This window comes from Lipotes vexillifer, unplaced genomic scaffold, assembly GCF_000442215.2.
Source record: "Lipotes vexillifer unplaced genomic scaffold, Lipotes_vexillifer_v1.1 scaffold39, whole genome shotgun sequence".
In the NCBI taxonomy this organism is placed as follows: Eukaryota; Metazoa; Chordata; class Mammalia; order Artiodactyla; family Lipotidae; genus Lipotes; species Lipotes vexillifer.
In genome coordinates, this window is record NW_006787038.1 from 1,965,970 (window position 1) to 1,980,635 (window position 14,666).

At 41.6% G+C, this 14,666-nt stretch overlaps 1 protein-coding gene across 1 annotated transcript in view; it reads right to left on the reverse strand.

The window, feature by feature from the left end:
* Window positions 1-1,591: 1,591 nt before the first annotated feature.
* The window catches only part of NEK9 (NIMA related kinase 9), a 35,367-nt gene continuing 22,292 nt past the window's right edge, over window positions 1,592-14,666 (reverse strand). Inside the window, exons 17-22 of the mRNA XM_007459748.1 lie at window positions 10,993-11,163; window positions 10,216-10,275; window positions 7,385-7,593; window positions 6,315-6,476; window positions 4,597-4,806; window positions 1,592-2,355 (exon numbers count right to left, since the gene is read on the reverse strand). Coding sequence (XP_007459810.1) covers window positions 2,233-2,355; window positions 4,597-4,806; window positions 6,315-6,476; window positions 7,385-7,593; window positions 10,216-10,275; window positions 10,993-11,163 — 935 coding nt within the window. The 3' untranslated portion in view covers window positions 1,592-2,232. The remainder of the gene's footprint in view (window positions 2,356-4,596; window positions 4,807-6,314; window positions 6,477-7,384; window positions 7,594-10,215; window positions 10,276-10,992; window positions 11,164-14,666) is intronic.

The window sequence follows — 14,666 nt, forward strand, 5'->3', positions numbered from 1 at the left end:
GCTACCACATTTGAACTGGTTTCTGTTTGCGTAGCTTTTTGGTGGGAAAAATCATATGGCTATCCCAGGCACAATTTAGGAAAGTGCAAATTGTCTCTAAGGCACAGAACTTAGATTCTCAGCCAGATTAACAGCAAACCTAGACTTCCCAAGGGAACGTGCTAGAGAAAACGACCCCAACGTTCCACTGCTAGAGAGTGACTTCCCCTCCGGACCAAGAGCCCAGCTCTCACCCTCCCTTCAGTGCTCACTTTCATCCCATAGTCTCAGCAACGTGCCCATGTTCCTCGGTTCCATGGCAGAAGCAATACTCATGATTAACACCCAAAATGACCCTGCCTCTCAGGCCTGCTGAGGTGGTGAGCATGAGGGATACAGGAACGTAAAAGGCCCGTCAGTCCTTAAAAAAAAAAAAAAAAAAAAAAAAAAGTTGATTTTTTTTTTTTTTTTATTACAGATGGCTACGTAGACATCAGATATCTTCTGATACCTATGACTTTTTTTTAAAAAAAAAAAAAAAAAAAAATCAAAGTTGCATTTACATGATGAATCAAAACCCATTGTTAGGGTTTGTTGCAAACCCCGAGTCCCCAGAACTTGTAACTTTAATCCAGGGTTGGCCCCTTCCCTTATTTTAAGAAAAGGCTTCAGTGATTACATTAGTACCATTGTACTAGGCTTCCCAGAATTGAGAAAACAATGGGAATATTAAACCAAAGAAGATCCCATTGAATAGAGTTGCCCATCCCCAGCTAAGGGGTTTTCCCGGAGCAGCAGCCTTTACACCACCAGTTTAAGGGAAATGGCAAAATTTCCATTGCACAGGTCCTTCCAAAATATTAAACAGATATCAAACATTCATTTTTTGGTTGGGGAAAAATGAAACAAAAATTAACTTAGCTCTTTCTAGGGAGGTAGGATATGAGACTCATCAAGGCAGCTCCTGTGACTCAAAATACTAAAGGCTAGCTGGAAGCACAACACTCACATCCTTAAGTAAAACCATCAAACATTTCTAGGACACTTTCTCTCTCTGGGAAAGCTAGCTTGCTCCTGTCTACAAGGACATGAAGACACGGGGACCAGAAGGGAGCTCTCAGCCAAATTCCTCTCACTTGGCAGGCTCCTCCTGCTCTGCTAGGCTTCAGGGACTACCTGGTCTGGGGGCTGGCTTTGGGCCACTCAAGTAGGAAAGATGATACAGATTCACTGATATGGCTTCATAAAACACCAAAAGGGGAAACACACTGACTAGACATACAGAAAGGGAGCGGTTGGAGCTGCTGATGTCCAGATTAGAACCCTAAGAGCCATGAAGGCAGAGGCACAGGAAGTCTTCTCAGGGGCAGAAGACTCGGTCACTCTAGGCCCTCTCGAAGACACCGAGTAGAGGCAGCTGAAGGAGGACCTCTCCTCATGGTTTCCTCTGAAGTCCATTCCTACTGCCCCACAGACTCAATTCTCTACGAGAATTGAGGAATCATCTCAGGAATCTTCCAAAGCTAGGAAATCCCACCCCGCGTTGGCCACAGCCTAAAACTCCTGCTGTGTGACGAGGAGGGACCTACCCTTCTTTCTCTACTCCTCATTGAAGAAGTCTCACTCAACCCTCAGAGGAAAAGCAACCTAAGCCCACTGCTCCTCCTCAAGCATTTAGCTGCACAAAATAATTTTCTGAAAACAAGCTGGAGATTGACTCCACCAGACATACTTTCCTGGACTAAGGCTCCTGAGAGGGCTTAGAACACTTCACCACTCTCCAGATGACCCTGGATGGGCCACACCTGGTTCCAGCCCACTCCAGCTTTACACTTTAACCTCCTCCACCCAGAGGTGCAATGCTTGGTGTTGAATTCCCAAGGCAGCTTCCAATTAATGGTGAAAATGATAAGTGGGATGTAAGCTGCTACCAGCAAAATTAAGGGGAGCATTGTGTCTCCTCTTCAAAGGTGGGATCACCAGATGAGGTACAGAGCTGCTGTTGCTATGGCAGTCACTGAGGACAAAGCCAGGGCCATGGGGCCCTTCCATTCTCCAACACAAAACCACTCCTAGATCCTATCTAATAGGCAATGCTACTCTCCAAGTGTACATGGAAAGTGCTCCAGAGCCTCCGCCTCGCGCTCCTTGTCTGCAAGTGAACAAAGCCAGGAAAGCGCTCTCTGCGTTCAGTTAGTGTGCTGTGAAGGTCTTTGGATTCCAGTTTCCTGGAGGCTATACAGGCTCAGGAGACTAGAGGCTGGGTCTACAGGAGTCTGTTCCCAGTAGGCACCAGGAATCTGAATCTAAATCAGGCTTTGGATCCATTTCCATCTCTTCCTTTGCTGTCTGAGTTCCTTTGGAATGCATCCCCACCTGTCCAGATAAAACACAGTTCCAGGTTAACAACATGGCCACCTAGTTACAGCATTTCAGGACTAGATTTTCAATGCCCACCTCTAAGAATGTGTAACCATGGTTTTGAGAGAAGCTCATACTACTACCTTAATAATAGGACCTTAGATAAAGTCCACACCTGTACATTTGTTGCAGGTAGGGTGACCTAGTGTCGTAGTTTGCCCAGGGCTGCAGGATTTTCTGGGATGCAGAACTCTTCAGTTTTAAAACTCAAACAGCCCTAGGCAAAACAATCCTCCTCCCTCCTACAGCTGCCAATCACTCCATGCTTACTTCAAGTGTGTATGTTACTTTCCAAAGTACATTCATAGACATTATTTCATTTAATTCTCAAAACAACCATACAACAATTATTTTCTTCTTTCAGGTGAGAACCAGGGCTCAGAGAAACAAAGTAATTTGTCCAAACACATAAACCTGGTAAATGGCAAAGCCAAGGTTGACAGTATTTCCCTAACCTAGTTCACTCTATATAGAGCAATACTATGGCCCTTTAAAAACGACACAAGGGCTTCCCTGGTGGCACAGTGGTTGGGAGTCCGCCTGCCGATGCAGGGGACATGGGTTCGTGCCCCGGTCCGGGAAGATCCCACATGCCGCGGAGCGGCTGGGCCCGTGAGCCGTGGCCGCTGAGCCTGCGCGTCCGGAGCCTGTGCTCCGCAACGGGAAAGGCCACAACAGTGAGAGGCCCGCGTACCGCAAAAAAAAAAACCCAACAAAAAAAACGACGCAAGCAGCATCACCGGTGAAGTATTTTTACCAAAAATGTTTAACTTGAACCTAATCAAGCCTTAAGTCTAACTTCCAGTTTACAGAAATGACAGGGTGACAAAAGAATAAGATAAGCAATGTCTCAGGAAAATAAGGCAAATCCAGAATGTAGGACACTCTGTTGAACAACTGACCGTGTTTCTTCAACAAACAAATGCCATGGCAATTTTTTTTAAAAACGGGGGTGGATGACAACAAAAAAAAATCGCACAAGACTTCTAAGAAATGATAAAACTTTATGTAAGAACATAAAGGAAGACTTGAATAAATAACTAGTCAAGGCTGGGAAGACTCAGCATTACAGACAAGTCAACTCTACTCAAATAAAGATATAATTCAAAGCGAATCTAATGAATTCCAATATAAATACCAAAGGGAGTTTCGAGAAACTTCACTTTTGAGGAATTCTAAGATTCAAAGAGAAGAAGCAATGTGCAAAAATAGCCAATGTAACCCCAGAAAAGAACAAAAAGGAGCACAGGACTTTCCTTACTGGGAATCAAGACATTCAAAACTCTAGTATTTTAAATAGGACTAATTAAATAGCTCAAGGCAACAGAAAAGAGAGCCTAAAAATGAACCCGTGTGTATTTGGATATTTACAATATGTTAAATGTGATCTTTCAAATCAGTGAGGGAAGTGTGGATCACGGAATAAAACAATTTAAAAATGTTAAAAAAAAGGGGGGGTAGAAGTGGTGATGGAATTGTTCTAAATTAAAAGAAATGAGAAACGTAATAGTGTAAAAGGGGGTTCTTGACTGGTTTCTGGTCTAATAAAAACAGTTGTAAAGGACATTTTTATGGGAAAACTGGGAAAATTTGTGTATCAACTGGGTACTAGATGAGAATTGAGAATACTAGTGTTATTTTTTGTTAAGTGTGATAATAGTACTGTGGTTCTCCAGAAGAAAGACGTCTTTACTTTTAGATATGTGTAATAAAGTATTTAGGGAGGCTATGTCATGACTTTCATAATTTACTTGAAAATGGTTTAGCAAAAAAAGAAAAAGGAACAAATATACATGCACATACACACACTCATATTTCAAATACACAGATAAATACCTACACATATTTTAAACATACACAGACACAAACACATTTGAAATAATTACAGCAACATGTTAACAACGGTTGAACCTAGATGGTGGATGTATGGGTGTCCACTGAACTGTAATGTTTAAAGCTTTTCATAATAAGTAGAAGAAAAATCAAAGGTAACAAAAATACAATGGAAGTTAGGTGATGAAATGATTCAATCCAGGTGCCTGAAGAAGGACCAAGCATCTGGGATTAATTACAAACATTACATCATCAAAAGCTAAGTACTTGCAAAGAAGTAAGCCTATTTCAGGCACTGGTGTTTTGTTTCTGTGATTCTTCAAAACAGAATTAGAAATTCAATTATCCTTTTAATGCTCTCACCTGCTGCCCTCCTTCTAATTTCTTGTTCAGCTTCTGTAGCTGCGTAAAAATCTGAAGGTTTTCTTGCTGTAACTTCTGTTGTTCAGCCAGACACTTCAACACCAGACCCTGCAATCTCTCAACCTCCACCTGCAGAGTGCTGCATGCACAGGTAGGAGTCAAGGGTGTTCCCTTCCCAGCGCATGTTCCTGCAGGATTCAGCCGAGGTGGCTAGAGAGACAGGAGAAAAGGGTCATAGGAGGTTCTGCCCGGATGCTACAGCTCCCCAATCCAAATGCCCTCTCAGTGCTACCAGATTTTACTTTTAAAGTAACAATATAAAACACATACACACGAAGTAAATGGAAGAGAAACAGAAAACTGCTGGGATTACAATAGAACCTGGCTCTAACATAACAGAGCAAGAGAACTCTCAGTGCCTCAGTCTGCATTATGGTAAGGTAAAAGAATAATCATCTACTTTGGAGAACTTTGTGAAAAATTTTAAAGTCACTGATATCTTCCTATTTAAAATGCTGAAGTGAGAGAATGCACAATTTGGTTTGGAACAAGTCTTTCTTTCTTGCACGCCGGCTTTCTCTAGTTGTGGCAAGCAGGGGCTACTCTTCGTTGTGGTGTGCGGGCTTCTCATTGCGGTGGCTTCTCTTGTTGCGGAGCATGGGCTCTAGACGTGCGGGCTTCAGTAGTTGTGGCATACAGGCTCAGTAGTTGTGGCTTGTGGGCTCTAGAGTGCAGGCTCAGTAGTTGTGGCGCACGCTACTCTATGTGCTCCATGGCATGTGGGATCTTCCCAGATGGAACAAGTCTTTCTGATCACAGTGAGGATACCATGGTTCAAAGGGTCAGTATTCATGAAATGTAGTGGATCACACTTTAGAAGAGATTTAAGAGGTGTTCAGTAAATAGGATCGCCAAAACAATTCAAGACGGCTAACTGACAGAGGAATTAAAATGTTTACCTTGAAGTTTCAAAGGCTTTATTTCCTCTTCTGGGAAGCTTTTCAATTATCCTAGCCTGGATTTTTCTCCCTTCTTCTACTGTACTTTGTTTATAGGAAGGGTCAACAAATGATAGCCCATGGGCCAAATTCAGCCTACTGCTTGTTTTTATAAATAAAGTTTTATTGGAACACAAGCATGCCCATTCATTATGCATTATTTTTGGCTCCTTCTGTGTTACGATATCAGTATTGAATGGTTGCAAGAGACTGTATGGTCCGCATAGCCTAAAATAATTACTATGTAGCCCTTTAGAAAAAGTTTGATGATCCCTGGTTTACAGTTTTATTGAGATATTTACCACAATTTGATTTCTACCAAAGTTAGGTATACACGCATTGCTCCCCCAGTAGACTACAAGTATTATTTCTTACTTACATTTAGAACCGCCAACCTACCCTAGCAGTGTCATGAAAAATTGGATTTGAATTTTGGGCTTTCAGTTTTGGTACTTCTGAGGCAGAGAGAAAAGAAAGACAATCATCTGGTATAGAAAGATGGGGGCCTGTCAGAAATGTGAAAGGGTAGACACTTTTCCACAGAAATCAGTTTCGCCTTGCATACAGGCTTTAAGCACTACTGAACAGACAGTATGAGCTGATGCTGGGCAGCTGGGAAACCAGTGAAGCTAGAGGGGAAGACAGTGAGGCCAGGAGAACTGGGCAGAGCTTACAGCCACTGTTTACCTAGTTGTGATTTAAAGGCAAAAGCTCAGTTACCCAGGCTCCTGCTGGGGGCTTGTGTTCCAAAGGAGCTTCAGAGCCCACCTTGAGTCCTTGTAGCTCTTCGTAGGGCAGAGTATCTTTCTCAGATTCTGAAAAAGCTGCACTTAGGGGGGATGGGCTGTCAGGCATAGGGATGAATTCTGCATTTTCCAGCTCCTATGTATAAGAGAAAGAATCTCATCAGTTCTGTTTGAGCCATTTACTTTCGACCAAATTCCCTTGTTGCTATAGCTTTCACTCTGTCGTGACATCAGCACCCTCTAGTGGAGCAGGACAGTTGTGGTTACAACACAGCTCGCCCTACCTGTCAACATCCTGCCATTCCTTCCTCTGAGGAGTGAATAGTGAAGCGAATTCAAACTCAAATCCAAGAACATTTTGGAGTGTCTGACATGTTTCTCTAACACACTCAGTCTACACAGGCTATTCAGTAAGTTGGGAAGCTCTAAGGTAATGGCAGTGAGGCCAAATGCCAGGTTGCTAAAGGCTGACCTAAAGCTTTAGATAGAACTGTGTGCTGCTTCCTCCATTCATATTCCTATTTAGCTATCAAGTTTAATCTTATTATAGAGGGAACTTTAAATCTACAGGTTCTCTCTTTGGTGGGGGGCGGGTAAAAAATTTAAAATTTCTCTAACTGTAAATGTTGACTGTAGAAAATGTGAAAATACAGATGGGCAAAGGGAGATGATAAAAATCACCAGTAATTCCATCACTCATAGATAACCCACTGTTAAAGCATTTCTCTACCATAAGGCATTCCAATTGCCCCAATATTCTACTTCTACGAACCACAGTACAAAATCTAGAAGCTTAATCTTTGCATGCATGCATTACAAAAACTGCCTTCAAGGAAGGCTGCATTAATTTCCATTCATTTAAGTAATACAGGTATGAGCACATCTTACATCTTTTCTTGTCAGGAAGAAAAAGGATTAGAGATTTGGTCATTTCAGTTCAGGCAGAAATCAGAAACCTAGATACCTGCTGCAAAACGCTTGGATAGGACATGGGAAACAGATCCTTTCTAGTCCCTACAGAGGTACCTCTACCAAAGGAATTACCTTTCGAAGCCAGCCAGGACAGGAGCTGCTGGCCCCACTACTGATCCTCACGGCCTCCGTGGGACTGACTAAACCTTCCATTCCTCGGTCTGCTTCCATTGTTCCTCGGAAGCCTCCACTTGGATCAGGAGTTTCAGATTTCTGCTGACTGTCCTCCTCTTCTCCCCTACCGCCACCGCTGCCACCTCCTGGGCTAGAGGTCTGAACCACTGACAGATACACAGCACAGAAATAGAAAGCTTTGCTATGCAGCAAGATTTACCATCTGATAGCCCCACCGACCCCCGGAGAGCTTCCTAGAGTTGCGTGAAGCAGAACAGCAACAGTGTAAATCAGATACTTGGGACTAAATTTTTAGTTTTTATACAAGGTATTGTGTATCAGTATCTTTATAGCAATATTTACTTCTACTTTCCAAACTCGCTTATCCTTATGTCCACAGCAGATTATCAATGTTCTACCGCATTACTGAATACTCAGCCCAACCATAGCATCCATGCCTTAACAGATATACCCAGACTCCAGCATCCTTCATAGAGGTTCACCTTATATACAAAGCTTTTTCACATTTGAGCCAAACACCTCTTAAAGTTGCCAGATAAACTCACCATTAACTCCCTTTCTGGGGAAACACCTGAATGGAGAAGTCCTCAACCGTTAAATTCATTAAATTCTTTAATGACCATTCGTAAGAATTTTAAAAATATGATGGTTGGTTCTTTAAATATCATGCAGCATATTCCAAGTTACATTTAATGAAGATGAGTTGATGTACAGTCAGGAAATGAAACTGAGCTTTAATATGGGCCAAAGAAAAATATAACTAAGAAAGTAATTTGCCAAAGCTAAAAAAAAAAAAAAATTGCATGGTATATTCTAAAGTTAAATGTAAAAGCTTATTTATGATCACCAGCTAGCTAATCTGGCTTGAGGACTGACTATGCCACACTGTGATCCTACCGAAGCAGCAGAACTGTAGATGCCAAAATAACCTCTTAAGCTTGCTTTTTAGTTTTTTTATTTTATTTTATTTTTTTGGTATGCGGGCCTCTCACTGTTGTGGCCTCTCCCGTTGCAGAGCACAGGCTCCGGACGCGCAGGCTCAGCGGCCATGGCTCACGGGCCCAGCTGCTCTGCGGCACGTGGGATCCTCCCGGACCGGGGCACGAACCCGTGTCCCCTGCATCGGCAGGCAGATTCTCAACCACTGCGCCACCAGGGAAGCCCTGCTTTTTTGTTTTAAATGGCTTTTAAAAATTATGTTACATTTGACATACACATTAAGACTATTTTTAACATAAGTGTAAGTTTTGATGCCTAACAAAATAACCATACATGCATCTACTACATGAAAGTACAATTAGTTTCCAATATGGTAGCCATTAGCCAAATATGGTTATTTAAATTTAAACAGAATGAAAAATTCAGTTCCTCAGTCGCAAGAGCCACTTTTCAACTGCTCAACAGCCACATGTGGCTGGTGGCTATTACACTGGACAGCACAGACATAGAACATTTCCATTATTGCAGAAAGAGCTATGGGACAGGGCTGAACAAGAATATTACCTGTATTGCTCCATCTGCCTTGTGAATTCCTTCCTTCTCTGGCCTCCTACCTATATATAACTACTCTGATTAATTTTGTATTTTTCATTTCTTCTTGCAAAAAAAAAAAAAATTTTATCACATACTTAGGTATCCTTAAGCAATATATTATTTATTTTGCTTGTTTTTGAACTTTATAAAAAGGCATGTAGTCTGCTGCAACTTGCTTTCTACATTTCACATTATGGAAATATTTGTAGATGTTGTTCATTTTAACACATATAATATTCCACTGGATGGTTATAACATAGTCAACCAACAAATATTTACGGAGCATTTACCATTTGCCAGGCATTCCTCTAGGCAATGTGGATAAAATTATTGAATAAAAGACAAAAATCGTTGCCCTTACAGAGTTTATATTTTCCAGACAATGGACATGTGCTTTTAATCTTATGTTTTTCCTTTAAATACTGTTCTAGTAAAACGGAGCTGTAATATAACAGCTGTGCTTAGCAAAAAGGTATTTTATCATTTGTGACAGATATTAATATGCACAAACAGATGCTGAGCAATGGATTACTAAAGGAAACTAATAAAAGGTATGATGTGTGTTTGTGTAAACTAGAGTTCAACAAGTCTAGGTCAGATTTTCAACTGTCTTTTTGGAGGATTAGTCTGCTTTCATTCTGGGTCTTCATCTGTTTTGATTGCACAAAACATCAGAATCCAGTTATGAGACATCAAAGACTACAGGTACTCTAGCAAATGGAAAACCAAAAGGAACACAGATTCAATTTCCTAGCATGGCCCCAAATAAGAGAACCATGAAGAAAGCAGCCAAAGGAAAAGTATTAGAGAGGTTTGGGCTGATTTTCCCAACTACCTTGAAAGTTTAGCCAACTTTTAATCCTAAGGGCTTATTCTGAAGGACTACTTCTATAGACTGGAATACCCCTGGGAACACTATGGAAGTAAAGGGTAGACAGAACCCATAGCCCCTAGCATTGTAAGGAAAGGAACAGTGCGTAAGTCACAATACAATGTTGGGCAAGCCACGTAATTACTCCCACATGTGTGGTGGCAAAGATGTACTCTCCCTCTGACCGCAATGTAGAAGTCATAACTTATTGTGAAATCTACCAAACTATGACCTTCCCTCTTGATCACTGTATTCCTCATTTCCCAAAGATATATCCTATTTCCTTTTTTGGGAGACTGCACGGAATTCAACCCAAAGACTCACACCTCAGAAAACCACTGGTACCTGAGATACTGCTACTTACCAGTTCCGATGGATAAACCACTGCTATTCGAACGGATGGTCTTAGAATTCAATACTTTCTCTGAGGAAAAATATTCAGTAGGTAAGCATTGTTTACAGCCAGAGACAGGAAAAGTGACAGCCTAGGACAGGGAGTTAATCTAGGAGATAACTGCTATCTCTCATACCAGATATAAATATAAGCCAAGCACCAATAGCTACTCTATATTCAACTATGTAGCAATTCTCCACCTTAACTATTCTTTGGAATCACCTGGGAAGCTTTAGAAAGTAGCAATGCCTAGGTCCCACCCCAGAGGTTCTGATTTAACTGGTCAGGACAATGGGATTTCTAAAAACTCCTCAAGGGATTCTAACGCGCAGCCAAGGTTGTGAACCACTGACCTAAACAATGAACCTGTAAACCTTCACACAGACCTTTATACTTTGTTCATAACAAAGGAATCTTTATGCAGAGAGCAGTTATGATTTAGTTTCTTTTTAAAGGTGTACGGTATGTTTCTCACAAAAGCATGAGCACAGATAAACTAATTAGTGGACTACTAGAAGTAAATTCTACCGCGAGGGGGGCAGAGCCCTTATGTTATCATAAGGCAGCAAACAATGTTCTATTCCTACCACTAGATATGGTATCACTGACAATTATTAAGACTTACACGAGTAGCTTCTTTTCTTCAGGACACTTCTGTTTGCCAGAATGTGACCATTAGTAACTTGGGTGTGGTGTGGGTCTATCCTCTGTCAAAGCCATCCTAACCAACACATATGGAACCCTTACCAACAATGAGAATGGTGTGCCAGCCTCGGCAAGATAAGTCTGGGACGTGATGCAGAGATCCAAAGATAGGCCGAGGCCATGAAGTGCAGATATCAGAGCCATGCGGTCTCTCTGTGGGGGTCATTGCCAGGCGACCATTACCACCATTGCCCCAGGCAAAAATGTGATTATCTAGACAGAAAAAATTAAATAGCAGACAACTGAACAGAACACTGGCTTCCCAACTCTTTTGGGTTCCCCATCTTTATGCCCTAGAGCTAAAAAGATTTCCCACGATGTATAAAACAAGGGAAAGCTATTTATTCCCCTATATAAAGCCTAAACAACTCCTGATGCTACCCAGGTAAAAATGACCACCGCTCCTACATACTGCCATCCATTCATTCACTCATTCAACATTTTTGGTCATTCATTCAAATAATTATCGGGCATCTACTTCATGACAGGCACTGCTTGAGGTGCTAGGAAGAGAGCAGAGAACAAAACAAAGTTGCTGCCCTTGTGGAAATGACATTCTAGTGGGGAGAGACTGGTAAATAAATTACTTCAGGTAGCATTAAGTGCTAAGAAGGAAGATAAACAATAAAGAAAAGTGGAAATAAACAATAATAGTAGGGTATCATTACTTTAGACAGGGTAGTCAGAGAAGTACTTGTTGATACTTGAGCAGAGACCTGATTGAAGTGGGAGAGAACCAGGTGGATATCTAGGGGAAGAGCTTTCCAGGCAGAGGGAATAGCAAAGTGCAAAGTATGTATCACAAACACAACACAGAAGTCCTCTGCAGTTGGAGCAAAGTAAAGGAGGGGACGGTGGCCACAGAAGAGGTCAGGAGGTGACTGAAGTCTGGGTCATGCAGGCCATTCCAATGACTTTGGTTTTTACTGTTTGAGATAGGAAACTAGTAGAGATTCTGAACAGTAGGTATTTAAAAGGATCCCCTAGGCTACCATGAGGAGAACTGACTGCAGGGGCCCAAGGATGGAAGCAGGGAGATCAGTTGTAATAGTGAAGATGGTAAAAAGTGGCTGGATATATTCTGAAGATAATCTATAGAATTTGTGAATGGATGGGACGTGGCGTGTAGGATAGAGCTGCCATTTTCTGAAACAGGAAGGCTGCAGGAGGAACAGGTTTGAACAGAAGATCGGAAATTTGATTTTGAATACAGTAAGTTTGTTTGAGATGCCCATTACCTCTTATCCAAATCAGGGCATTTTTTAATGAAAAGGGGGTGCTATTAATGATTAAGCCCGGACAGTAGGCATGAATCAGGACCAACCTGGGAAGACCGGGCTATAAAGCCACTTTATCTTTAGACATCCAAATCAAGGGACTGTTGAATCAGTGAGTATAGAAGTCTGGTATGGTAATTAAAGCTATCAGTGCACAGGGAGGATTTAAGGTAATAAGCTCAATTAGAAAATAAAGGGAGAGGGACTTCCCTGGTGGCACAGTGGATAAGACTCTGCGCTCCGAATGCAGGGGGCCCGGGTTTTATCCCTGGTCAAGGAACTAGATCCCACATGCATGCCACAACTAAGAGTTCACATGCCGCAACCAAGGAGCCCGGGAACTGCAACTAAGGAGCCCACCTGCCACAACTAAGTCATGGTGCAACCAAATAAATAAATATTAAAAAAAAGAAAGAAAGGGAGAGAAGGATTGAGCCCTGGACACTCCAGGCTTTAGACTTGGATACTACAATCATGGCACTGAACCTACCTGACTACACTAATCTGTTTATATGTATGTCTCCCCTACCCTACTAGACTGTGAGTTCCCTGAGGACAGGGGCTTTCTGAAACTTTTTTTTTTTTTTTTTTTTTTTGCGGTACGCGGGCCTCTCACTGTTGTGGCCTCTCCCGTTGCGCAGCACAGGCTCCGGACGCGCAGGCTCAGCGGCCATGGCTCACGGGCCTAGCTGCTCCGCGCCATGTGGGATCTTCCCGGACCGGGGCATGAACGCGTGTCCCCTGCATTGGCAGGCGGACTCTCAACCACTGCGCCACCAGGGAAGCCCTGTCACTTTTTTTTTAATTGCAGTATAGTTGACTTATAATATTATATTAGTTTAGATATACAACATAGTGATTCAATATTTTTATAGATTATATTCCATTTCAAGTTATTATAAAATAAGGGCTATATTTTCCTGTGCTGTTCAATATATTCTTGGTGCTTATTTATGGTATACATAGTAGTTTGTATCTTTTAACCCCATACCCCTATCTTGCCCCTCCCCACTTCTCCTTCCCCACTGGTAACTACTAGCTTGTTCTCTCTCTGTAAGTCTGTTTTTGTTTTGTCATACTCATCTATTTGTTTTATTTTTTAGATTCCACATATAAGTGATAACATAGAGTATTTGCCATCCTCTGACTTATTTCACTAAACATAATACCCTCTAGGTCCATACACATTGTTGCAAATGGCAGAATTTCATTCTTTTTAATGGCTGGGTAATATCCCATTCATTGTATGTATGTACCACACCTTCTTTATCCAGTCATCTGTTGATGGACACTTAGGTTGCTTCCATGTCTTGGCTATTGTAAATAGTGCTGCTATGAATACTGGGGTGCATGTATCTTTTCGAATTACTGTTTTCCTTTTCTTCGAATATATGCCCAGGAGTAGAATTGCTGGATCATACGATGGTTCTATTTTTACTGAGACTCACTTCTATAGTCCCAGAGCCTAAATGAGGACCTGGAGCATAGTAGGCACTCAGTTTATGTCTGCTATGTGAATGAGGTGATCAAGTACAGTTCAACGGAGTAGAGGAACATTTATCAACAGGTAATATGCCCAGACACAGAGTCTAATTCTATACTCGTCATTCTGAAGTTTAACTTGAGAAGTACACAGATACTGAAGAAACATTACCTCTCTGAGGCCCTGTCAGAAAGTGCTACTGAACTTGCTATGCTATTTTTAATCCTCAGTGACATCCTGATTCTGTCTTTCTAGGTACCATTTCCATTTATCTAGCCTGAACTAACCAGTCTGTTCCCTAAAACCACTTGTTTCGGGACAAGCAGGGAAGGTTAATGTGCTACTCTGAAGGCTGGTTCACTTAATTAAATATGGTAACAGATCACTTATCTGACACTATTGCTGGACCTCTCTTGTATAAGTAACAGGCACAGACTGAAAGAAAACAAAGACGTCCCAGGGCATGAGCAATAACAAAAAAAGCCAAAATGAGTCAAAAGATAAGAAGATGAAATATGTTTTTTTGTTGTTCACTAGTCACAAGAAAGAAGTGGCTACAAAAATCAAGAGAGTTTAGAAGGTGATACAGGGAGAGAGAAAAAAGAAAGCACAAGAAAGAGGAAAGGGAGTGAAGGCTAGCAGAAGCTGCAATAAAGAAGAGAAGTGATAGGAGCAGGATGCTGAGGAGAAGAAATAGCTGAGAGGAAAGAGAGAAGAAAATTCCATTAGACCAATTCAGAAAGTTGAGAAACACATGGTATATAGCCCTTCAAGCCTTAGTAGTCCCTAAAGACATCACTGCAGTGCAGCTGACCCCAACGAAGGAGCAAGGTTAAATTATGTCATTCTCCTCTCTAGCCACCCAACATTTATTGGAACCAACATGGTACTGGGCAAGGTATATATATAAGTATTTAATAATTCTTAAAACATTGTACCAAAAAAGTTAAAGTAAA